General features: G+C 47.7%; 1 protein-coding gene across 2 annotated transcripts in view; it reads right to left on the reverse strand.

Annotated features, from left to right (window-relative positions):
* Positions 1–27,282, reverse strand: part of SV2A (synaptic vesicle glycoprotein 2A) — a 47,884-nt gene that overhangs the window by 19,798 nt on the left and 804 nt on the right. For both annotated transcript variants that reach the window (XM_088660042.1, XM_088660043.1), the window contains exon 2: positions 16,430–17,445. In XM_088660042.1, the coding sequence (XP_088516168.1) occupies positions 16,430–17,018 (589 nt within the window). In that variant the 5' untranslated portion in view covers positions 17,019–17,445. The remainder of the gene's footprint in view (positions 1–16,429; positions 17,446–27,282) is intronic.

Genomic DNA, 27,282 nt, shown 5'->3' on the forward strand with positions numbered 1-27,282 from the left:
TTTCAGATCCTGTTAAAAACACTTTTGCTTAGACAAGCCTACTTGGACATGGAAATGCATGCTTCAATCTGCTTTTAGCTTGTTGCTGGTTTTATCTTTTGAATATTTTACAGGGCTGTTTTTACTGGTAATTTTGTTGTTTTATTCCCTTCACAGCACACTTTGAGGTTTTGCAAACTCTCGTATATGTTTTTTTTGAAATAATAAATAGATAATACACACATGTGCGTGCACACTCTCTGTCCCCCATTCATTATCAGAGTTCAAGGACATGTCCCCAGCCAAGCAAAAACATTCCAGGAGGGTCTGGACAAGGAGAGATGTGAGCTGGGGAGAACTCCAAGGGCCAGACAGGGGAGTCTTTTGCCCCCCCAAGCCAGAGATTCCCCATCCAATGTGGTGTAGTGGTTAGAGTGTCAGACTAGGGCATGGGAGACCAGGGTTCGAATCCTCTCCTTCAGCCAAGAAGCTCACTGGGCGACCTTGGCAGGGGGCAGTCACTGCCACTGAGCCTAACCTACCTCACAGGGTTGTTGGGACAAAATGAGGAGGAGAACTATGAACGGCACCTTTAACTCCATGGATGAAAAAAGGTAGGATATAAATGATAAATGTGAAAAATAAAATTTAGGTGTGAGGGTCCCTGCCCCCTGCCCCCAGATACAGCCAGGCTGAAGTCCCAACTTCCCCATGCAGTTTCATGAGTTCTTGGAGAGCGCTGGAATGCTCTCCTATATACAGAAAAATGCAAGGCTGTCGTCACACAGCCAGCATTGGAGGACTTGCATGAAGTCAGAGCGCAGTGCCCACTGGAGGATTTGCAGTGCCGCATCACAAATCTAGATTTGCATAGAGAAGGCGGGGATAGGGGAGCAAATGAGAAGGCAGACTGCACAATACCCACGGTCTGACTCAGTACTAGGCAGCTTCCCATGTTTCTAGACCCTTTGGCCTCATCCAGCAGGCTCTCCTTATCTTCTTCCACCACTGCCCAAACTGTCAGGGCTTTCCGGCCACAGTGCATCACCCTCAGGCAGAGTTGATTCCCAGCACCTAGCAAATTAAACGCTCCTTCCCTTCACTGGGGGTGATGCAGAAGGACCAGGGAGAATATGCCTGGCTCAGCAGGGGGCTCTGGTGACTCAGCACGTGGGCGTCGAGCGGCAGCTGGAGTCAAAGGGATGGCAACAGCGCCTGGGCGGTTTTCACCGCAGTGGGAATCGGCCTCCGTGTGGCAGCGTGCTTTGCTCTGGGCACACAGGGGTGGGGAGGAGGTGGCGTAAGGAGAGGAGGAGTGGGATGGAAAAAGGCCATCGCTGCGTCTCGCCCTCCTGTGGACGGTGGGCAGATAATCCCTCCAGCAGTGATGAGAACTGGGCACCCTGCGGCGGCCAAGTGGCTCCTCTAAGCCTCTTGCCACTGCGTCCAGCTAATCCCCGGATTAAGCCACCAAATATCAGGCCAACTACACAGCCCTGACAGATGCAGTGGATTTCGTTTTATTTTGCTTCTTCCCCTGCAGAGATGAAATTCCTCCTTGCAAGCCCTTTTACCAGTAGTTCACCATTACAGTATATTCATTCATTCGTGTGTGTGTGTGTGTGTGTGTGTGTGTGTGTAAAAGGGATTACCAGCTTCCTCTTTTTTCATCAAACGTGTCAGGCACTGTATGCATGTTCAAGACTGCACTGCGACATTCAATGTCCCCTCCCCGTCCCCCGGACCACTTTGTGCCCCAGACGCTGTGCCTCTCACAGACGCTGTGGGGTTTCCAGTGCTCACAATATGGCAGGCGCCACCAGCACCCTCATTTCTTGCCTGCAAGGGAGATGACCATGAATCTCATAGCATCATAGACAGGGCCGGATTGGGGTTTCACGAGGCCCTAAGCTACTGAAGGTAATAGGGCCCTTTATATGCCCAGCTGTCAACAAAAATTGTCGCTGTTTTATGTGTTGAATAGATGCTATATGGTAATTTATGGACCTAATAGGTATCTAAAGCCGTTTGCACATATTGCCATGCAACCAGTCCATGCAGAATGTAGGCACCCTATTTATATATATATATATATATATATATATATAGAGAGAGAGAGAGAGAGAGAGAGAGAGAGAGAGAGAGAGAGAGAGAGAAGAGAGAGAGAGAGAGAAATGAGCAAACCAGTGATATTTTAGGGAGCAGGCTAGCAGGCAGTGTGAGCATTTTCACCCCTCCCATTCTGAAAATCTGGTGATATCTGCTGTTGGGAGGGAACAGTTAGGAATTGTTACTTTGTTGTTTTTCATTCCTGACTCTGCTCTCTGCTGTGTGCTGTGTGCAGTTTAATATCTTCTGTAGACAAGATGGCTAAGTGAGAGGCTGTAACACTCACAAAGCCAGATCTGTAAATATGCAGTAGTTAATAGAAATAAATGAGGAATGTTTTGAAACCTCTACAAATGCTTCTGCTGTTCACTGCTGATTTGGTGCTCATAAAGCCCAGTTATGAGTCCATGATTCCCGGGTGTATGCTGAAGGTGTTCCAGACGTCCTGCCCAGGCATAGGGGCCTAAGAAGACCTGGACAGATCCTGGCATTTACCCACATATGGTAGCAGGCGGATGGTTGCTGGTAGCAGACTGGTGGTTGCAGATGGCTATTGATGGTTGGATAATTGGATGTTTCTGATCCATTTCCATCTGATGCTGCACATCGGAGTTGAGCTGTGAGCTGAAGCTGTTTTTCAAGCTGCTGTTTGATTTACAGAAAGGTATGTTGCTGGCTGCCAAGAAGACAGCAGAGACGCTTTTCCAGTTTGCCTGTTAATTGTGCTGAGTGGGGAGAGAAGTTGCTGAAAGAGTCAAGAGTATTTGGGGTGCATGAAGGGAAGTGTCTTGCTGTTAACTAAACACAGGCATGGCTTCTGCACATTCTGGCCAGATGTCTCTATCTTTTCCTCTCCTTACACCAGAGACCTATCCTACGTGGCAGGTCAAAATGAAAGCACTTTTACAAAGGGAAAAGCTTTACCATACTATAGAAGATGACCCCCCCAATGAGGATGATGATGGATGGCCAGCGTGGCATGAGGCAGACATGAGAGCCAGGGGGACAATTATTCTGAGTGTCCAGGACCAGTTGTTGGTCAATTTGGAGAACCAGCAGACTGCACGGGCTGTTTGGAATAAACTTCGAGATATGCATCTAAGACAAAATGCAGGATCCAGTGTGCTTTTCTTTAAAAAGCTGTGTAGGCTGGAATTACAGAAAGATGGTGATTTGCCCAGCCATCTAGCCCAGTTAAAACGTCTCAGACAGGATCTTGTCCAGCGAGACTTAAATATTTCAGAAGCTGTTTTTGCAATGCTTATCATAAACAGTTTGGATGAATCTTATGATGCTGTAGCTGCTCAATTGTCGTCTTTGCCCAATGACCGTCTAACAGAAGATTATGTGTCTAGCGTGCTCTTGAATGAGTGGGATCGCAGACAGACTGCTAGAGAAAGCAGGGACAAGGCTGTTGGAAATGCTTACAAGCCTTCAACAGGGGAAAGTGAAAGTGTTGCAAAAGCTCTTAAAATGCGCCGCTGTTTTTCTTGCGGAGAGGTCGGCCATTTTAAAAATCAGTGTAAAAACTCTTCAAAGAAGAAGAGCAACTTCAAAGGCAAAAGGGGAGGAGGCCGAAAACCCCAAGGGCCAGCTGCATCAAAGGCTTTGATCTCACGCAGTTCTAATCAACTCACACGTTCTGTTTTTGTTGTCGACTCAGGAGCCACAAGGCACGTGGCCAATGATAAAAATCTCTTTCTTCATCTTGAGAAACAGGGAGGAGCAATTCATCAAGCGGATGGAACGACTATTAAAAGTTTGGCTCAGGGAACGGTTTCTTTGCAGAGCCTTAATGCAACAGTTAAAAATGTTATGTATGCTCCTCATTTGCAGGATAATCTCTTGAGTGTTTCTCAGCTAGACGCTCAAGGATTTAAAGTGGTGTTTGCAAACTCTCGGTGTGAAATTCTTCGAGACAACAAACTCATTCTTTATGCTAAGTGTGTTGATGGTTTATATGTATTGCCTTTTGTTACAGGTACAGCTGCTGGAGCAACTAAAGAAACTGAAAAGGCATGCTGTAATATATCAGTAGATAAGAATGAGAAATTGCATAACCATTGTATTCATGATTATCATCGTTTGTTTGGTCATTTGCATTTCCAGGCAGTAGGTAAAATGCAAAATATGGTTGAGGGCATGAAAGTTCAAAAGTGTCCTTATCATATGAAATGTGTCTCATGTGCAGAGAACAAAATTAAGCAAGCTCCCAAAGGTACAAAATCTGGGAGGGAGGTTAAGAAACCTTATGAGATTGTGCATGCAGACTTGGTTGGACCTCTAGCGCTCTCTAGAGGAAACTCATGTTATTTTTTGGTTCTGATAGATGCCTATTCTAGATATGTTTGGGTCTATATGTTACAAAAGAAGTCTGAAGCCTTCTCTAAGTTTCAAAAATTTTGTGCATGGCTCAGGAATGTTCACGATGAGCATGTACGTTGTCTTTTTACTGACAGGGGTGGAGAATTTTGTTCAGAACAGTTTGAAAACTTTACTGCTGAACAGGGCATAGAGCACATGACTGCCACGCCCAGATCTCCATGGCAGAATGGTTTATGTGAAAGAGTAAACCAGACCTTGCAACAAGGAATTAAAACTCTGTTGCATGATTCAGGCCTACCCAACCCCTTCTGGGCTGAAGCTCTATCGTGTTTCACCTATATTTACAACCGCAGGTATCAATCAGCCATTGATTGCACCCCATACGAAATGCTGTTCAAAAGGAAACCGTTTGTAAAACATTTAAAAATTTTCGGTTCTGAAGTTTGGGTGCACACTCTGCAAGGTGACAAACTGAGCAAATCTGGTCAACATGGCATTTTTCTAGGTTATGAAAAAGGTTCTTATCGTGTGCTGATGACAGACACAAACACAATTAGGCTGACCAGAAGCATGGATTGTAATCCAAAATGGGACAAAGTTGGCATTTTTCAATGTCATCCCATTTCAGATGATGAGGTGGTGAAACCAATTAACAAAGAGGCAAAACCTGTAATTGATGCTGATGGTAGCACAGATTCTGACACTGATACAGATGATCAGAATGAAAAGACCTCTTTTAAGAAATCAGATGGGTCTGACACTGATCTAGAGGTAGAATCTTTGCCAGATACAGGTCACCATTCTCCCAAGGAGGAGGAACCAGACCCAGAGGATCCCAGAGTATTGCGTAGATCTGAGAGAACTACCAAGGGACAAGCACCTAAACGATTTTCTAAAGAATTTGCTAAAGCTGCTATTTCAGATATGGCTGCCACTAGCAACCCAAACTCAGTTTTTGAACCAACTAACTACAAAGAGGTTCAAAATTTACCTGAAAAAGATGCTGAACCTTGGCTTAACGCCATGAAAGCTGAATTGAATTCCCTAAAGCAAAATGACACGTGGGAATTGGTTCCAGCAGAACCAGGCATGAAACTTGTAGACAGCAGGTGGATTTACAAAACCAAGACTGATCAGACTGGTAAAGTGGTCAGATATAAAGCCAGATTAGTTGCACGTGGTTTTTCTCAAGTTCCTGATCAGGACTATCATGAGACATATTCACCGACAGTCAAATTTGAGACAGTTAGGCTGTTGATGAAAATTGCTGCAGAAGAGGGCATGACCATATCTCATCACGACGTAAATACTGCGTTTTTGTACGGAATTCTCAATGAGAGTATTTACATGTCACCGCCAGACGGAGTGCAGATAAAAAAGGGAATGGTGTGTAAATTAAAAAAATCCCTGTATGGTCTAAAACAAAGTGCTCGATGCTGGCACACTAAGCTGACAGAAGTGCTGTTTTCCTTAGGTTTCCAGCAAGGAAAGGCTGATTCTTGTGTTTTTGTTAAAGAATCTAACCAGCACAAATTGTACTGCATTTGTTTTGTGGATGATATTTTGTTTTTCTGGAAGGATGCAAATATTTACAAAACCACTCTTGCAAAACTGCAAAAGCATTTTGATATGAAAGACCTAGGGGAAGTCAGCAATTATCTCTCACTGGAAGTAGAGAGAAATAAGCAAGGTGATGTTTTGCTGCATCAATCACGTAAGATCAATGATGTGATTGAAAAATTAAATCTGACAGATGCCAATTCTGTAGACACCCCCATGGTCACAGGGTACCAACATGATACTAATGCTAATGTTTTTCCTGACACTACATTGTTCAGAAGTGTTTTGGGTAAACTTAGTTTTATAGCAAGGTGCACAAGACCAGACATTGCTGTTAGCGTAAATTTGCTCAGCAGATATGTAAATCAACCTACAGTGCAAGACTGGAAGGCACTGAAACGCATAGTTAGGTATTTAAAAGGCACTATGCATTACAGGTTGAAGCTTACTAGCCAAAAATCTGGAGGTCTTGAGATCTATGCCGATGCCAGTTTTGGTAGTGATACAACTGATGGCAAGAGCACCTCAGGTGTGTGTTATTTGTACAATCAGTGCCTATTTGATTGGTCTTGTAAGAAACAGGCAACAATAAGCATGAGTTCATGTGAAGCAGAACTCAACGCTTTAAATTTTTCCCTCATGAATGTAGAGTGGTTGTTGCAACTATGTGAGGATATGAGAGTAAAAATTTGTTGTCCAGTTCAAGTTTATCAGGACAACAAAGCCTGCATAGAACTAATCCATTCAGAAGGGTGCAAGCAAAGAACAAAACATTTGCTAATCAAATTGCACCGTGCCAGAGAATGCATTCAGAAAGGAGTTGTAAAAGTCTCATATATGCCAGGGAAAGAAATACCTGCTGATGCTTTGACTAAAGCTGTTAATAAGGAACAACTTGGTATATATGTAAAGAAATTGCTTTTGTGCTAGATTTTCATAATGGTCAGAATGAAAAGGGGGAGGTTGTGAGCATTTTCACCCCTCCCATTCTGAAAATCTGGTGATATCTGCTGTTGGGAGGGAACAGTTAGGAATTGTTACTTTGTTGTTTTTCATTCCTGACTCTGCTCTCTGCTGTGTGCTGTGTGCAGTTTAATATCTTCTGTAGACAAGATGGCTAAGTGAGAGGCTGTAACACTCACAAAGCCAGATCTGTAAATATGCAGTAGTTAATAGAAATAAATGAGGAATGTTTTGAAACCTCTACAAATGCTTCTGCTGTTCACTGCTGATTTGGTGCTCATAAAGCCCAGTTATGAGTCCATGATTCCCGGGTGTATGCTGAAGGTGTTCCAGACGTCCTGCCCAGGCATAGGGGCCTAAGAAGACCTGGACAGATCCTGGCATTTACCCACAGGCAGAGCCCATTACTTACATCATAGGAGCCTATGCAACACAAAACACTGTTGCTGTATGTAGGTTTTATTTTATTTGTTTTTATCTTATATTTTGGAAATGTACATCCAGGTTTTTTCCTTTAATTTTTTTTGGGGGGTCTCCAAGAGAGTGGGGCCCTACGCTATAGCTTGTTTAGCTTATACATAAATCCAGCACTGATCATAGAGGTGGGAGGGGCTCCAAGGGTCATCTAATCTAACCCTCTGCAATGCAGGAATCACAGCTGAATAATCCTTGACCGGTGGCCACCCGACCTCTGCTTGAAAACCTCCCATGAAGGAAGAAGAAGAGGAGTTTGGATTTGATATCCCGCTTTATCACTACCCTAAGGAGTCTCAAAGCGGCTGGCGTTCTCCTTTCCCTTCTTCCCCCACAACAAACACTCTGTGAGGTGAGTGAGGCTGAGAGACTTCAGAGAAGTAACTCTAGCCCAAGGTCACCCAGCAGCTGCATGTGGAAGAGCGGGGACACGAACCCGGTTCACCAGATTACGAGTCCACCGCTCTTAACCACTACACCACCTTCCGAGGGAGTTTATCCCATTGTTGAATGGCTCTTAGAAACTCCTTCCTGATGTTTAGTTGGAATCTCCTTTCCTGCTGTTTGAATCCACTGGTTTGGGGCCCCACTCTCTGGAGCAGCAGAAAACAAGCTTGTTCTATCTTCCATGTAACAACAACAACGAGCACACTCATTCTGTTCACACAAGGATTCACACTTGGGGAACAGAACCGCAACCTATCTCTCTCCCTCCTCAGCTGCCCTCTTCAGATCTGCTCCGGAGGGTTGGGGGAACCCCTGGAAGAGATTTAGGGGGATTTGGTGGAGGAGAGAAAGGCGGTGTTCCATTGTGCAAGTCGTGGTTGCCATGACCACAATCTGGGCGGGTTACGACAATCAAAAATGTTTAAAATGGCTGAAACGTAGAATATTGTTCACCAAATTAAGCTTGATTACAAAGCAGTATATGTTTGCTGTAGTACCCTATGCTTTAGTTCTGTTAACAACCTTTGGGAGTGAAATACCCAAATCTGAGATACCCCTGATCATCTTTGGCCGGGACTGTTTTCAAGGGCAGCCCCACAGAGAGTGCATGGTGGCATTCCAGCCTGGAGGTGTCAATTGCTTTCGGAGTCAGATCTCTCTCTCTCTCTCTCTCTCTCTCTCTCTCTCTCTCTCTCTCTCTCTCTCTCTCACACACACACACACACACACACACACACACATGCTATAAGCCATGACTGAATCTGCTTGGCAGCAGAGCAGGGCAGGCGCTATGGCCTGGGTAGCTGGGGCCACCGAGATCAAACCCCCAGATGCCAAGGGACTTCTGCTGCGACGGAGAGGATTTTTACAGGGGGAAGGGGAAGGGAGAGCCGGGAGGCAGAGTGTACGCAGCAGAGAGTGAGGTCTATTTTTATCCTGCCTTCTCCATAAATCTGAACTGCAGTCACAGGGCTGGGATGCGGCTGAGCGATGGGAAGTGACAAACGGGAGGAATAAGACAGCAGTTTTTCAGCCGCCAATCCCAGCAGGGTGAAATAGGGGTGGGGGTGGGGGTGGGGGTGTTGGGAAATAATGACATCAGCAGAATGAGAAGTGCCTTCATCTGGGGGGGGGAGAGAGAGAGAGAGAGAGAGAGAGACCGCTTCCCACCTTCAGAAACACCTTTCAAAAACACGAGGCCAGTGGAAGCATGAACTTCTCCCCCTTTTCCTTGGAAAAAGGGCTCACTCTAAACACTTTGCTGAAGTTTGGCAGTGCACAGGGCTGTGGAGAGCTGCATTTCACTGAAGCAGACTATTGGCGTGCATCTATCTCAGTAATGTCCACACTGACTGGCAGCAGCTGTTTCAGGCAAGGAGGTCTCTCCCAGCCCTACCTAGAGATGTCTTTGGGGGTTGAACCTGCTGCTAGTAAAGCTTGTCTATCAAGACCTGAGCAGCTATCATTGCAATTTTAAACTCCCGTAAATCCTGCCCTGTGTTATATACATTTCTCAGGCTTCAAGGACGTTTTCATAATCTTTACAACAACCCTGTAAAATAGGCCGTGTTGTTGCTGATGGTGCCATCCTTGGAAGATTGCAATCAAATCCAACACTTAATATTCTTACTAGTTAGTAAGTTTAGGGGCTAAGGACCACAGAGCTGCATTGCAGGTAGGCAGAGTCCCAGACCATAGAAATGCGATTGGTAGAAAGGGCTCTATGTGATGTCATTTCCCTTCCTCTCTTGAGCAGGAAGAATCAAAGAAGTATTTCCTGTTCCCTTTCTCACTCTCCTTCTCCTAAGTCAGCCAAGGAGGAGGACCTCCCTCCGACTTTTATTTCCGTACAGTATCAGTATTTTACCTGCATAGTTTTTACTGAAGAAGAAGCTGAAAACCAATAAGTAATTCATGCTTTAAACTTCTCAGTTTGTTGTCTGATTCTTTGTTAAGCAAGGTAAGAAAAGGGGGAGCTAGCTTGCTTCCCAGCGGGACTTAATTAAAAGAAGACTTTGCAGCCTGTTCATATTTGCTTTCCATTTTTCTGCTAAGGATGGGACTTTAAACTCTGCTCAGTGTACATTCAACCCACACACGTGGGCGCCCGGAAGGATCAATTGCAATTAATACATCCCCTCCTATCCATTAAAATGCACCCCGCACCATCTTCATCCCCAAATCACAGATCTGGAAGGGGTCTGATGCTAAGAGAACTGCCAGTGATTTGGATAAATCCTTACGACAGCCCTTTGAAGTGGACCAGCGTTGTCATTCTGAAATTTCAGACTGAGGCTGAGCAGCAGGGTGCCTCAGGGCTGACCGCAGAGGTCCATGGCCCAGTCACGATCCTAACTGCAAACACCCAGGAGCCAACTCATGCTCACTGACATGTGGGGGAATGTGGCATAAACTCCTTTCTTTCCCCCCCCCTCCGTTGGCCAGTGGCCAACCAGATGTTCCAAAGGGAAACCAAGCAGGACCTGAGCAAAGATTCCTTGAGGACAAGATGTTCAGCAACTGCTATTCAGAAGCATCGTTGCCTCTGATGGTGGAGGCAGAGCATAGCGATTCTGGCTGGTAGCCATCAGTAGCCCTCTCCTCCTCCATGAGTTTGTCCAATCCTCTTTTGAAGCCATCTAGACTGGCGGCCAGTGTTTAACTCTGTGCTGCGTGAAGAAGTCCTTTCTTTCGTCTGCCCTGAATCACCCAACATCCGTCTTCACTGGAGCTCCTCAGTCATCCAACCCTCCCCACCCCCAGTGCCACCCCACCATGAAAGGACAAATCTCTGTCTCTTTGGAGCATCCCTCTAGTCTCATCATTTGCATGAGTCACAGCTTGCTTTTCTCTCCCTCACTCTCCAAACCATGCTGATTAGGAATGGCAGGTTGCTCAGGGCTTGCTAAAAAGCAATTTAGGGGCTGGGGATGGGTGGCAGAGAGAAAAATAGAGAGAGAGGAAGACATGCATTTTCTCCTCGCCCTTAATCAACTTCTGGGAGAAATCCCCTCCTGATGAACTGCTGGCTTGGCCAAACATTGCCCCTCCTCCGCCCAGAAATCCATCTGATGCAGCCACAGTGCTACAAATAAGTTTGGGGGCAGATGCACACCATATATTCAAAGCACATTCAATGCACGTTTTAAAGTGCACAGGGAAATCTCTCGGGGTGAGAGGCTGGGGGACAAGAGGCACACTCCCCATGTGTAAGCTGGGAGCACACACCCTTTTCTGTATGGCTCAAAAGTTAAGATATATCTGAGAGAGAGGATTCTGTACTCATCTACCCTTTCTTTCTATTCTCTGTTATTTTATTCTTTATTATTTTTAATATTTTTCTGTGCAATTAGTTGGCCTTTTATTGTCATGTGAAAAGTGTAAATAAGACTGTATCAAAAACATGCACTGCTTTTCCCAAAGAACACTGGGAATTGTAGTTTCACCCTTTGCAGGGCTACATTTCCCAGCACCCCCAGCAAGCCACAGTTCCCAGGATTCTTGGGGGTGGAGAGGTAAGCTGTACTGTAAATGTAAGACATGGCTTCAGTCAGCGGCGTAGCTAGCCGCCTGGCTGCCCGGGGGGGGGGTACCCGTCGCACGCATGCGTCATGCGTCACAACGCATGCGTCATGACACACAGCGCAGGTGATGCGGCACACAGGAGGCATGCGCCGCGGCAAACACTGCAAGCAAGTTGCAGAGGGAGGCAGTCTCGCTTGCATCGGGGCTTCTCCTCCATAGCAGCAGCCGTCGGAGATGGTCAGCCCCGTCCAGCCTACTGCCCCCCGCCTAGCATGCTGCCCAGGGCTGTGCTCCCCCCGCCCCCCCCATTACAACACCCCTGGCTTCAGTTTGAGGCTGACCACTTGGAAGGAAATATTGACTGTTACTTGTCTGTGCTCAGGTCTTGCTTGCGGGTTTCCCAAAAGACGCATCTGGTTGGCCACTGTGAGAGCAAGATGCTGGACCAGATGGGTCATTGGCCTGATCCAGCAGGGCTGTTCTTATGTGCTTACATCACCTGCAGAGGATGGCGGGGTCTCCTGTCAATCAGCTGGTCGCCAGTATCTCCAAGGCGCTGTTCCTTTGCTGGGGTGGTTTGATTTCCAATGGGGCAGGCAAAGGAAAAACACGCCGTCCTTGTGACACCAGGTGACTGACAGGTCAGTTGCCCGACTACGCGGGACACGGCCTGTTTGTGATCTCTGCTGATGGGGTGATAAGGGCAAGCCTACACAGCAGCCCCCAAACTGGTTAAACAATTCTCCCCGTTCAGCCACATCGCTTGACAGAAGGAGAGGAATCGCCATCCATCCAACTCTCCCTGCTTTAGAGCCAGCTATTCCCGGCATCTGCTCCCTGGCAAGAACGCAAGCGGGTCATCTTCGGTCGAGGACGCTCCGAGTTCAGGAAGAGAAGACGGAGGAGGAGGAGGAGGTGATGGAGAGCAGGCAGAAAGAATCCCAAGAGGGTTCCCAGTTGCTGCCAGGCCAAGTTAGTGATGGCTTGAAGCACAGGCTTTCTCTGTGGATCTTTGGCAAGGGGGAGCTGTGGCTGACTTGGCCCCAGTCTGCGAGGGATGCCAAAGCTCAGGCTTCCAAAAAGATGTTGGCAGGTTCCTATTTAAACCAGTCCTTCAATCAGAACTGTGAGGACTGGGATCTTAGCTTATTTTTTAGAGGAAAGGCTGCATGCGGCTTCGATCCCCAGCATCTCTGGGCAGAGCTGGAAACCCAGAGAGCTGCTGCCAGCAAGTGTAGGCAACACTGAACTGGATGCGCCAATGGTCGGATTAGGTATAAGGCAGCTTCTCTTGTTCCTATTTTAAATCAGCCCCTTTGCTTGGAACCATGAGGACTAGAATATTGCTTTTTTAGGGTAAGGGCTGTGGCTCAGTCCTGGGTCCAATCCCAGTGGCCTCTCCAGGTAAGCGCTGGGAAACAGTCTGTCTCCAAAATGACGGAGAGCTGTTGCCAGGCCGAGCAGACAATACTGGCCTAGATGGGCCCCATTGCTTTGACTCGCTTCTACGATTCTATGAACAGAGAGACAGTGCAGACTCTCTCTCTCTCTCTCTCTCTCTCTCTCTCTCTCTCTCTCTCTCTCTCTCTCTCTCCATAGCCTCCAGGCCAAAGGGGACCCCCCCCCCGATTTGGGGGCCTGTGGGAATGTGGCGTCCAGTCTCCGCAGGCATTCGGCAGGGGACAACAGCCTTGCCGCAGTGCAGTCTGTACGGAAAAGCCGGTGTCAGTTTTGCCTCGAAATGCCAGCGTTCCCCCCACACACACCCATGCACATCGCCCCCGTAGGCCCTCCTCACTTTGGCGCCCCCGCAGAAAAGCACGGTTTCCTCTGCTCCCCCGCCCTCCCACCACAGTTCCTTTTCAGTGGGATATAATCCTGCCTAAGCCTTTCCGCCACAGCAACCAGGGCCTCCGCAGTGCCTTGTGAAGCAGGGAGATAAGCTCGGGGGCCACTGTGATTCTGACACATTATTCCTAAATTAGGAATGGGGAGGGGGGATCGAGAGAGAGAGAGAGGAGGCGATGAGTCACAACCTTGCCGCATTCCGCTCTCAAGCCTGGAGCAGAAATCTGGACTGATCACACCAGTGCAAAACTCGGCCGGGCCCAATTCGCCCCCTTCCTCCGAGGATTGCAGCGGGTGAGGCTTCAGTCTGGCCTCTGAGCATGCAGCGACGTCCCCCTGCTTCAAGCCAGTTTTGCCGCATGAGATGGCCGAGTTAGGGATTAAGGCTACGATAATTTTTTTTTTTGTCATCGTGATTCTACGGGGTTCTCCACCTTTCAGTCCAGGCCATCGAAAAATGGTTGCTGTGAGGTCCAGTCTGTTTGCCGAAGCATTATTGCGTGATTGCAATAATCGATTGCGTGATTGCAATAAACGATTGCATTTATCGTTTTTTAAGATGCGGGTGATGTTTACTGTGCTTCTACTAGGTTCTTGGGGTTGGTGGCTGCCTTGTGTTTTAATGAACTGCATTATTGCAGCTTAATGAAATGCGGTCTCCCACGCTTGGATCCTGCATGCTAAGGAATGGGTTGCCAATGCAATAAATAGTCAATGGTGATGTTAAAAGTCCCACAATCCTTCGTGTAATAAGCGAGCTTGACAAGGAGAAGGCACTGACGTCAAAGGAACATCAGAAGAGCCCAGATGCTGGATCAGCTGCCCAAGGGGGCCTGCCTAGTCCAGCATCCTGTTCTCACAGAGGCCAAATGCACCAAAGAACCTAGGAGTCCAGATAGAATGCCTCTGAACCTGGAGGTTCTATAATGACCCAAGAAAAGCACAGCTGCTGAATCAGGCTGAAGAGGCCCATCTAGTCCAGCATCCTGTTCTCACAGTGGCCAACCAGATGCCCAAATGGGGAATCCCGCAAGCAGGGACCTGAGTATGAGAGCCCTCTCTCCATTGGTTACTCCCAGAAACTGGTATTCAGAGGCATGCTGCCTCCAACAGCCATTGTGGCAAGTGGCCTCATCCTCCTCTGGTGAATTTGTCTAATCTCCTTTCTAAAGCCATCGGGCCAAAGGAGGCCCGTCAAATCCAACTGCCTGTTCTCACAGTGGCCAAATGCCCCTAAGAATCTAAGAGTTTAGATAGACTGTCTCTGGGCCTGGAGGCTCCATAGGGACATGAGAAGGGCCTGATGGATTAGGCAAATGGCCCCCCTTGCCCCTTGTTCTCACAGCAGTCAACCAGATGGCTCTCCTGGGAAGCGCATAGGCAGGACCTGAGTGCAACAGCCACGCTCTCCCCATCTGTGATTTGCAGCTGCTGCCCCCGATAGAGGAGGCAGAACTTCACCATCACGGCTAGTAGCCATCAGCAGCCTTTTCCTCCATCATTTTTTCTGTCCATTGATACATCATGCAGCAGCGAATTCCATACTCCAGACTGTGTCTCAGCCTGTGTCCAGACTGTTTAACATCCTGGCACTTGAAGGCAGTTCAGGGTTCAGGATGAGCTGCTTTGAACTCCATGTGGAGTAGAGGGTGTCTATGATTTCAGAGCACTTCCCATGTAAAAACCAAAACAAGAATGCCCTGAATGTAGTAAGCTACCACATCAAATGGACGGCTATACAAAGCCAATGTCTCCTTGAAGTCCTAGCTCACTACAGATTTTTATTGTTAAGAGGCAGGAGAGAGGGGATCCCATGTAGAGGAGTGTTTACAATTAATTAGAAACCTCATCACTCACACGCAGACTGCCCAACATCTGCCGACTCACTCTGTCTAATGGTAAGACCAGAGTTTGGACGTTGTTTCAAAACCAGCCATGCTTCGACTGAGTGTCCTCCTCTCCGCAGTGTCACATTCCTGGGATCAAGCTCCCCTTATTTGAATTTATTGTATTGTATTTCTCTCCCACCATTTCTCCAAGGAGCTCAAGGTGCGGTACGTGGTTCTCCCTTCTCATTTAATCCTCACAACAAGCCAGTAAGGTAGGTTAGGCTGAGAGGCAGCGACAGGCACAAGGTCATACCCAGTGAGCTTCACTCCTCTCCAAGTTGGGGATTTGAACCCTGGTCTCTCCCTGTTCCTGGTCTGACCCTAACTCAGGCATCCCCAAACTTCGGCCCTCCAGATGTTTTAGACTACAATTCCCATCTTCCCCGACCACTGGTCCTGTTAGCTAGGGATCATGGGAGTTGTAGGCCAAAACATCTGGAGGGCCGCAGTTTGGGGATGCCTGCCCTAACTGCTACAACACCACTAGCACTTCTCCTTCAGGGGATGAGGCAGAGGGGTGGAGTGGGATAGGGAATTCCCCTAACCCTGCCCCCAGGTGTGCACCCTGAACCAGAAGAACCCCTTGCACAAGAGGAGCCATTCAGCCCGAGGAGATGGTGGTCCTCTCCTCTAGCTACTGCTCTAAAGCCCCAAGCAAAACCTCACCCTCCCCCTGCTCTGTTGGAGTTGATGTCTGCTAAAACAGCTTGTGCCTCTTTAAATAAAGAGGCTCCTCCCACAGAAGGCGGGGCTAGCTGCTCAGATACAGTTGCCTGTTTATGTATCCATTTGGCTGGTGCTGAAACAACATCCAAGCTTTGCTCTCATGCATCCCTGCATGGAGCTGTCCAGGGTGCTGCTGAGATCTCATCACCATCCTACTGAGGCTGTTACTCAAGACACAGCACGCCAAGTGTCCCTGCATTTGTGCTAGAAACGGGGATAGCCAGCGGGTTGACTTACAGATGCTGTTGGACTATGACTCCCGTCATCCTTGACTCTTAGTCACTCTGTTTTGGATGGATGGGAGCTGTAGTTCACCAACCCCTAGAGGGCACCATGTTGGGTATCCCTGTGCTAGGGTCAGCCGGCTTACCCTCTGCCTAAAACCCATGCAAACAGCTTATAGAGACTGTCAATGAGGCTTTTTCAAACTTGAATTTCACACTTGTGTGCTATCTTGGGGCAGGTGGAGTTGTCTGGAAGGCAGCGTACCCATGAATGCCAACCTATATCCTAGCCCCTTCAATCCAACATCAAGCTGCCACCCCCACCAGCAGCCCATTTTCTCCTTGGTTGGGGGGACTTACCCAGCATGCCTTTATTGGAGTCCGACAAGCACATATCCTTCTCGGCGCTGGGAAGGACAAAGCCCACCACGAAGATCTCCACCCCATCAGCCATGAGGGCCAGCCCCAGCACAAAGTATAGAGTCCACTGGAACCTCCCGTGTCCACATTCCTGGAGGATCAGCTCATACTGCTGGGCCAGCTCTTCCTTCTCCTTCTTCTTCTCCCCTTCCAGGTCATCAAAGTCCCTGAACTCGCTCACCACCTCCTGGTTGGCCGTCAAGTGGTCCCCACTCTTGAGGGAGTCGTTCCGGGGGATGCCCTGGTACTCTCCTTCATAGATTTCATCGTCCTCGTCATGGCCCTCGGTAGCATCACTAGAGGCCCCCTCGTCGTCCACTGCCGGCTCCCCACGATAGTAGCCGTCCTGGGGCTGGTAGTCCTCATCGTCATCGTCCTCTTCGAAGCGGGCGTAGGAACGCTTCGTGTACTCATCCTGCACCCGGTCCACCCCTTTGCCTACCTTCTTGGTGGCATGCTTCTTCACTTCCTTGGCAATGTCTTTCGCCCCACGGATGAAGGCGGTCCGGTCTCTGAAACCTTCATCCATGGTTTTCTGGCTTTGGAGGTCAAAGGGAGAGGAATATGCTCAGGAGGTCTTCTCAGTTCAGCACCAGAATAGGTGGACAGCTCCTTCCTTCCGAATAAGAGAAATCTGCAGGGTCTTCCCAGTTCAACACCCAGAAAATGTGGACAGCTCCTTCCTTTTGTTGGCAGAGAAATGCACTCCAGAGGACTAAGCTTACAGAGTCTTCTCAGTTCAGCACCCTAAAAAGGATGGATAGCTCCTTCCCTTTGGATGGTTATCCACCCAAATTACAAGGCTAACTTGAGGCCTTCCAGCAGGTGGGTGAGAGCCACTTCGAGGGCTGCTCTCTGCCAGGCTGAAGCCCCCATCCGTCTAAATCCAAGCTTGCCTTTGGGGAGCCAACGGGCCAGTGGAGGGAGTCGCTCCTTCTGCGTGGGTGGAGATGGGCCTGCAAGGACGACAAAGCAAAAACCGGAACACTTCAGACATGGAACGAAGGACAGGAGCAAATTCATACAGAAGGGAGCCTGTAAATCAAACTAGCATGGCCAAACTGGCCAAAGGAGGAATGTGGATTTAGTGGATCTGGCTACATCAGAACATAACAAGAGCCTGTGTGAGGAAAAAATTATTCCACCTTTGCGTGGAACTAGCTGGCAGTGCTGAGTGCATTTTTTGAAAGCTCCAGACTTATCCCCGGCCCCCCACCCCCAAAAAAGAATATCTCCAACACACAGTTAAACTATGGAACTCCCTCCCACATGAAGCAGGGGTGGCCAACAGCTCTGAATACCAGTTGCTGGAAGCCACAGGAGAGGAGAGTGTTGTCCTTGTGCTCAGGTCCCATTTGAGGGTTTCTCAGCAGCATCTGGTTTGGCAACTGTGAGAACAGGATGCTGGACCAGATGGGCCCCCTTTGGCCTAATCCAACAGGACTCTTCCTATGTTAATAACATAGGATGGACCCCCCACCCACCCACACACAAAACGCAACCCTGGGCATTGAATGAGAATGCCCCCCTCCCTGCGTTAAGGGCATCTGTTCTTTGTGCAGGGGAGTAAGCGTTTTAACATCCCCCAACAGGCAGCAGGCAAGCCCAATTTCCAAAAACAAATCAAGCCCGCAATTTGCCAGAATGAAAAGGCCCAGGCAATGAAGCGCTTGCTGCAGCACGGGAGAAATAAACCTGTCGCTGTATATTTTTAATATGCTTGTTATTCATGAACTATGGCACTGCACTCCTGAACTGTGAAAACTCAGCCGTTGTAAATAAAGCTGACTCTGGAGTTTTCGTTTTAGCAGAAGGGTGGGTTTGGTGTGTGTGTGTGTGTGTGTGTGTGTGTGTGTGTGTGTGTGTGTGTGTGTGTGTGTTTTGGAGAGCGGGGAGGTACAGTGAGAAGTATTTGAATGGTAGGGATATGTCAATTGACTTGTAGCACAGGCAGTCTTCTCAGAGTGGGCAGATTCCTCCGGGAAGTCCACAGCCCACTCATGGAGACAAGAGCCCTCACTATGACTCAGAAGAACAGATAATCATAGAATTGTAGAGTTGGAAGGGACCCCGAGGGTCATCTAGTCCAACCCCGTGGAATGCAGGAATCACAGCTAAGGAATCCCTGGCAGATGGCCACCCAACCTCTGCTTAAAAACCTCCAAGGAATGAGAGTCCACCACCTTCCAAGGGTTCCACTGTTGAGCAACCTTCAGAAAGTTCTTTCCAAGGTTGAGTCGGAATCTTCTTTCTTGCCATTTGAATCGATCAGTTCAGATCCTGCCCTCTGCAACATCCACGCTTGCTCTATCTTCCAGGGGGCAGGTCTTCAGATATCTGAAGATGGCTCTCATATGTCCTCTGCATTGTCTCTCCTTCAAGCCTTCCAGATATTGCTGGATCCCAACTCCTGGCCATTGGCTATGTTCACTGCTAAGACCGATGGGCATTGGAGTCCAGCAACAATACGGCCACAGATGTTACAAGTGAACAGTGAAGCCAGGCAGCCCATCACAAGCCTTATATTTTATTCAAATTAAGCGGCAGCGTTTATCCAAGATGTTTGCATCAGGCTCACAGCGACAGGCATCCAGGCCGGGAGCCAAACAGCATCCGAAAGGGAGAAGCTGGGAAGAACTTTCCACAGCCTTGTTCAATGTCAACCTTTACACAGGGGAAGGTCCAGATTGAAACAAAGAGGCAGTGTTGTGTAGTGGTTAGAGCATTGGCCTAAGAACTGGGAGAGACCACGGCTCAAATCCCACACACTCAGCCATGAAGCTCACTGCGTCTGACCTTCAGCCAGACACTGTCTCTCAGCCTGACCTACCTCACAGGGTTGTTGTTTGGGGGGGGGGTTAAATGACAAGAAGGACCTGGGAGACCTGGGTTTGAATTACCCCACTTAACCGACCTTGCAGGGTTGTCGTGAGGATTAAATGGAGGGGAGAGGAGATCCATATACACCACCTTGAGTTCCTTGGAGAAAAGGGTGCAGTAGAAAAGCCATAAAATAAATGAATTGGGATTTTTGTGGTTGTGGTGGTGGAGTTTGTCGCTTCTTTTGATAATCCCTTTTCGTATCTCTATTTTACATCTTGTGGTTTACGTGGAAATTGTTTGATTTGGCTGTGTACTTTTTGATGTTTTATTCATAGCCTGTTATTACTTTTGCTATGCTAATAATTATGTGATTTTTGTTCGTGCTGTTAAGCCACCTTGAGCATGGGTACAACTACGGAAAGGGGGCAAGCCAATAAAATCGGCTGTTACGTGAACCTTGCCTGAGACTTTCCCATTCTTCCAGACATCCTTACACAAGATCAGCCCTGCTGAATCAGGCCCATGGCACCCACCGCCCAGTTCCCCCAAAGGGAAGCCCGTGAGCAGGATCTGACCACCCTCTCCCCTCTCATGGCTTCCAGCAACTGGCCTTCACAAGCATTGCTGCTTCCAAAGGTGGTGGCAGACTGCAGCCATCATGGTTAGCACCCACGGATAGCCCTCTCCTTCATTATTTTGTCAAAACATTTGTTGCCCCTCCTTGGAGGGCATCCCCCTGTTTCTAGACAGCTGAGCACTTAGGACTTTCGCTTATCAATAACCAGATGAAACTAAAATGGAAATGAGGAGGGGAGGAAACACGAGAAAACACGTCACTGATAAATCCTGTGGTCCATGAAATGGATTTTGATTTTGATTTTTAAATAGACCAACCGACTGGTTCGAAAAATCTCGGTCCCACTTTTTTTTTATAATCGCCTGCCCCAGGGAAGAGGGGAAGCAAGGGGAGTCGGGGAAGGGATTTACGAGGATGAATGCAAGCATCCCACAGTTTGCCAAGCAACCCTGCTCTCTCTCTCTCTCTCTCTCTCTCTCTCTCTCTCTCTCTCTCTCTCTCTCTCTCCTCTGCTCGAAATAGGATGCTATTTTTAAGCACTGGTAGCAGAAGCATGTCTGGTAGGAAGAGAAACAGGCAGGTTATGCACGAACAGATGTCTGCGTATGGATGTATACAAGGCTTTTTAAAACAAACAAAAAACAAAAACAGACACTTGTCCGGTCGCCTGTAGCAAGCTGAAAGGACCAGCCAGTGAATCTTGGAGCAGAATACACCTTTCTGATTTGTTATGTTCCCATTTACATGTCTCTAATAACTGAACAAGAAGTATATCATAGAATCATGGGATTGTAGAGTTGGAAGCGACCCCCGAGGATCATCTAGTCCAACCCCCTGCATTTGCAGGAATCCTGCCCATAGCCATCCCTGCGTGGGCTTGAACCAATAACCGTTTGTTTAACAGCCAGGCACCCTGACCAATTGCACCACCTGTATATGCATGAATGGATTTCTGAGTGTGGATATATATAAGGTGGGTTGGTTGGTTTTTTAAGCCTGAATGCCTGTGGTGAGTCGAAACTGTTTCCAGAGAACCAGACATCTTTAACTAGAATATGCCTTTTCCCGTTTGTCCTGCCCCCATTTCCAGGCCGTCATGGATACCGGTACTAGCCAAGTAGAGCCAGCTATATCTTTTGCTCGGGAAACCAGAGTTTAATGGGCCAGAAAGGGATAGCTAAGTCACTGAAGCATGAGACTCTTAATCTTGGGGTCGTGGGTTCAAGCCCCACGTTGGGCAAAACTTGAGCATTGCAGGGGGTTGGACTGGATGACCCTCAAGGTCCCTTCCAACTCTGCAATTCAGTGATTCTATGATAGCACACCCTACAGGATTTTGGACTACAACTCCCATCAGCCCCCAGTGGCAAAACTGCCTGCTCTGGCACACCCATACTATCTGGGGGCTTGATGGGAGTTGTAGTCCAAGAAGATCGTCTAGGGGGTGTTAGGTTGGGAATAGATCATCCCTGGGATGGCAGAGATATTTGGAGAGGTCAGGAGGGCCCGAACCAAAGGATTCACTATGGTCAACTACAGATATGCCTTATCTATCTATCTATCTATCTATCTATCTATCTATCTATCTATCTATCTAGAGCAGTTGTACCCCGCTGTTCAGCCAAAAAGGCTCCCAGACTGGCTTACATACACTCAAAACAATACAGTCCCTGCCTGCACAGCCTTCCATTCTGGAAAAGAATGACACACGAAGACTGAGAGCTCAGTTGGCTAGAGCGTGGCGCTGATAAGGCCAAGGTTGCAGATTCGATCCCTGTATGGGACAGCTGTGGGGGGGTTGGGCTAGATGATCCTCAGGGTCCCTTCCAACTCTACAATGATAGGATTCTATGAAAAAAGAATTTTAAAAAATCAAAACTCAGGCACTGGTTTCTAAATATTTGTTCCTCTAAGGAGAAGCTGGTCCAGTTCATTCAGAGAAAACGGGAGGTGCCAATGAGAAGTTCTTCTCCCTCTATCAAAACGCTAGAATTCCTGGGACATCCATTGAAGGTAAATATGGGAAGATTTAGGATAGATAAAAGGAAGTCCTTCTTTGTGCAGCGCAGAGTTAAACTTTGGAACTCTCTCCCACATGAAGCAGTGATGGGCACCAATCTAGATGGCTTCAAAAGAGGGCGGGACTAATTCATGGAAGGCTATCAATGGCTGCTGGCTATGAAGACTATGCTCTGCCTCCACAGTAAATGCTCCTGAATACCAGTCGCTGGAAACCCCGAGAGGGGAGAGCGGTCTTGTATTCGAATCCTGTGGTCACTGTCAGAACAGGAGGCTGAACCAGACGGGGGGCACTTTGGCCTGATCCTGCAGGCTCTCCTTATGTTCTTAAAGCTAATGAAATGAAATTTCTGCTTCCTATCTCTCCTACCAAGGCAGCTTCCCCCAGGTGACAGCTGAAGTGAGAGCACCCCCTGTGGAGCTGGGCTGCCAGAGCAAAGCTTCCATGTAGAAGAAATTGCAGTTTGGGGAACAGACGGGCACCAAGCAAGATGGAGAGAGATCAGAGAGCTGAGAGATCATTTACTAGGAAATCCTCTCTGCATGTCTCTCGTTTTCTCTCATGATCCAATGTGGGGCAGTGGGTCTCTTGCCTGCTATGAGCACAAGCCGTCTGCCTCCAACGAGACCAAAGTTGTCCACATGTAAATAAACTAAATAATTACAGACAGGCCGGAGGCCAAATCCCTGGTCCCAGGGGCTTTCTGCTACTCGGGGAACAGGTGGAACAGCAGGTATGGTTTGAGCCAGAGGGATAGTATGTCTTGGCTAGTAACTCTAGAGTTACTGGGAAGCTAGCGTGGCGTAGTGGTTAGACTGTCAGGCTAAAGCCTGGGAGACCAGGGTTCAAATCCCGCACTCGGCCACAAGGCTCACTAGGTGCCGGTCACTGCCTCTCAGCCTGGCCTACCTCACAGGGTTGTTGTGGAAGATACTCAAGGAGGAGAAGAACCATGTACGCTACCTTGAGGGGGGAGGTAGGATATGAAGACAGTGAATGAATAAATAAACTTTTAATGGACTTTGGCAGGGTGTCTCCAGGCTGCCGGCGTTTCTTGGGAGAGAGACCAGCACACGCTGCAAATTTAGGTTTGCACAATTAAAGTGGGTCAAGGCTCACCCTGTCACCGCGGCACAACAAATCCATTCCTTAAATAATAGCAATAATAATAAAGAATCTGACATTTTGCAGTTTGGACAAATGACATAACAGGAAGACGTGCAATTTATATATTTCATAAAATTTATACACCACTTGGTGTTAAAACAAAAAGAAACCCACCAAACTTAAAGCAGTTTACAAAAAAGATAAAGCGATTAAAATGATTGGTAAGAAAAGGGAAGAATGCCACGAATGTCCATATGCCTATTCACAAATAGAAACATGCTTTTTAGGGATGTTCAGAGATATATGCTGAAATTCTGATTTCCAAGGAATGCAAATAAGCACAGGAGGTTTCTAGTGGAGATGACGAGAATCCAAAACGGGGTGGTGTCTGGAGGAACGAGAGGAAGAAAATGCTGACTCAAACGGTAAGAGCAGGGACAGGATTGTGCCATAGAGGACGTCAAAAGATGCCTAGAAATGTCTCCCTTTTACCGACCCTCCAAGTGCCCCTATTTTTCCAGGGACATCCGTCCGTGTTTTAGAGAAGCTGTCCTGGTTTCTGATTTCATCCCGGAATGTCCCACTTTTCCTTAGGATGTCCCTCTCCTTCAGCCTCAGTTGCCCAGCCTTTAAAATGGGAACATAACACTGTCCTCTCCTCTCGACAAAAAATAAAATAAAATAAATCCTGGGTTTGCCGGGGGGGGGGGGTGAACTATCAGTTGCTAACGTTGGGGCTGTGTATTTAGCTAGCAAGGTGCCTGCCATCCTTCTGGGCCTAGTAGGTGAGACAGCATCCTGCAGAGACAGACAGACAGACACACACACACACACACACACACACACCCTGGGCATGTAGGCAAAGAGTTTTAAGGGCCCCCTCCCTCATATCATAGGGTGGGGAGGGAAGGAAAAGGCCTAGGCATCTACTGTCAAGATGGTAGGTGCGGTTTGCACCCCAAAAATCCAACAACCACTTTGCTTTCTATTATGTGGAGAAAATATATGGAAATATATGGGGAGCCAGTGCAAAAGAGGGGGTTAGAGTGCTGGACTAGGCTCTGGGAGACCAGGAGCAGTGGCAGACACTGGGATCTCAAATTTCGGCAGGGCCCTGAATTTGTGCCACACTGAAATTTGTGCCCCTTGTGCTCCGTTCTACACCATGGTTGTGGCAGCCGGCCAGTGAAACCACATCAGCCGCCCTACCCTAAAACCGCCTCTGTCGGGTTCGAATCCCCACTTGGTTATAAAGCAGGCTTAGGCCACTGCCTCTCTCGGTCTCACCTACCTCACAAGGTTGTTGTGGGGATTTACTTACTTTATTTTAAAAAAATTCATTAAGGTTTCTAGAGAAAAATACAAAACTTAATTATCTTTTCCCATATATAAAACCAAATCAAGCCTTTTATCTCAATAGAATAAAAACACAAAAGGGAGGGGGAGGGTAAATAGAGAAAGAAAAAGAAATGAATAAAAAGCGTAGAAAAGAGGGGTTAAAGGGGAAAGGTAGAAAAAGGTTGTTGTGGGGATTAAATGAGGAGGGGGAGAAGAACCGCATGTGCCACCTTGAGCTCCTTGGAGGGAAATGGTGGAATACCAGTGCAAGAAATAAAAAAATAAAAAATAAGTTGATTACTTGGGAACTGTGGCTCTGTATCTGGAATCAGGGTGTTTTTTTCTGGGACTCAGCCACCTCCCAGCTCTCCCACTGCCATCTCTCATATCTGATAACTTAAGGTGGTATCCAACTAAGTCCTGCTTAGTGAAGTGAGACACGCTCGTCAACTTCAGTGGGTCCGCCCCATAGCTGCCAAGTTATCCCTTTTTTAAAGGGATTTTCCCTTATGCTGAATAGGCTACCTCGCGAGAAAAGGGAAAACTTGGCAGCTATGGTCCGCCCTGCATAAGACTGGCATTGGAGAGACAAGCCTTGGCATTCATCAGGGTTTTGATTTTGTCTGGAAATCCCACCTGCTGTTGAGACTGCCCGTTTTTTTGCTCCAAATCCGCAGGTGACATACAACCTGTCTGCCTTGTGTCCCGCAGAACTCAATGGGAGCCATTTGGAGCTCAACCTGTCTCTCTATCTCTGTAACCCAGCCACCCTTAAATCTGCATGGCCCCGCCCAGGGCTCCGTTGGTCACACTGAAGTGTAACACAGAGACCGGAAGCAGGTTTTGAAAAGAGAGTACAATGCAGGGAAATCATTGTACACGCTGTGCATTGGTTGTAATTCCTGCATTGCAGGGGGTTGGTCTAGAGGACCTTTGGGGGTACATTCCAACTCTCCAATTCTCTGATTCCATGTCCCCCTATCCTCGCCTGAATTAATTCCGGGTGCAGAGGGGTTCGTTTTTACCTTCCCTGACCTCTTTCGAATGTCACAGCACCTCCTCCTCAACATATTTACTCATTTATTTATGTAGAATTTATAAACCTCTTGATTGCAAACAAAAAGCTCAAAGCAGTTTACAAAAAAGAAAAGAAAAAAGAAGATAAAACCATAAAATTATCACTGGAAAGAAATTAACAGCAATGATTTCAAAGTCTGATATCAGTAGGCAGAGAATTCCAAGGTATAGGATGAATTCTGAATAAACTGGTGGTATAGAAAAGGTCCTTGGTTGAAGAGGCACACACAGAGAGACCTGTGCACATATTGAAATAAACACATATTCAGAAAGAAACCAAAAGAGAGCACAGAGAAGGCCCCACTGCATGATATCAATAGGCAGGGAGTTCCAAAGTTTAGGATGATTGCTGAATAAACTGGTGGTCTGGAAGGGTCCTTAGCTGCAAGGCGCATGCACACACATACACACACATGCACCTGTGCACAAGTGGAAACAAACACATACGCAGAAAGAAACCGAAATGTGTGCAATGAAGGTGGTTGCCTGATATCAATAGGCAGGGAGTTCCAAAGGTGCCAAGTGAGTTTCCCCCCCTGCCTCTGCACATTCAGGATCCTGAATGGGCCCCTGAGGCCGAATTACGCCCATTCAAAGGTGCCTGCACCAGCTCTCTCCTCTGCTGGGATGTGTTTGTGCGTGTGGGTCCTCTGTGACCATCTCTGTGCGTTATCGAACCCAACTTTCAAAACCACAATTAAAGGAAGACAAACACAGCATCCGCAGGGCCTGGTGTTTGGCTTGACAAGGTCACCCACTGAACCACAGCTTTAAAAAACAACCCACACATATACTTGTATTCTCCCTCTGATGACTGATTTAAAAGCACACAACACAGAACCAGAGAGAGAAAGAGAGAGAGAGAGAGAATGGACATGTTTCTATTGACCGACTCGGCCGGGAAAGAACTGGCTTACACATTAAAATTAAAACATCAAGGAAGGAACAGTCATGTGTGGGCTCCCCCCCCCCAGCCAACATCAACCTCCATCCAATTCTTCCATCCGTTTTGCAATCATCTTTGGAAGGCAGGATCTGTCTCAATCTTCTCCCTCACCCCCCAAAATGCTGATCAAACATAGCTCCCCCCCCCAGGAGTCCAATGACCTTATTTCAATATCACAGCAACATTCCCCCCCCCCAAAAAAAACCCTGTAAGGATGCTATTGAGTCAAGGGACCTGGGAGGGGAGGTTAAAATAATATAAAATGGCTAGAAATGATGGGGGGGGAGTGAGAGAGAGAGTAATGACCCCCTTTAGGAAATCCCTCCTCCCCGCTTTGTTAGCGTAGGAAAAGAAAGATTCCCGAACCCCCCAATTTTCAAAGGCAGTGGGGTAAACTAGTTTTTAAGAGATCTGAAGGGGGGCTGGAATGAGAGGTTCCCAAAATTCGGAAGCTCCCCAACCCATGCATGTCCCATTTTCCTTGAATGACATATCATAAGCTTCAATTCCAGCCTCTAAATGTCAAAACGCCCTGGTTTTGTTTTGTTTTTAAATAAGGGAACCATCTCCAGAAGGCTGAAATTAAAACCTTCCTCAGCACATCCCACACAATCCAGCCTCTCTTTAAAAAAAATAAAGAAAAAGACAAAAAAGACCAGTATTTTTTATTTCTGGCATTTCCTTTCCGCCATCCGTTCTCCAGGCTCACCCCGTTCATACAGATGGTGTATGTGGCAAGGGTTTTGTTACGGGGGGGCAGGGGGGTTATCAGAAACAACCTCCCCTGAGTGCCCCCCACCCCACAATCAAATTATTTGGTGGGCCCTGGGAAGACAGAGGGGGGGAATCCAGTCTGCAGAAAGATGAGTGCAGAGTTAAGAACAGCCACTACCACTAAACACCCC

The sequence above is a fragment of the Zootoca vivipara genome, chromosome 16 (genome assembly GCF_965207765.1).
Source record: "Zootoca vivipara chromosome 16, rZooViv2.hap1.1, whole genome shotgun sequence".
In the NCBI taxonomy this organism is placed as follows: Eukaryota; Metazoa; Chordata; class Lepidosauria; order Squamata; family Lacertidae; genus Zootoca; species Zootoca vivipara.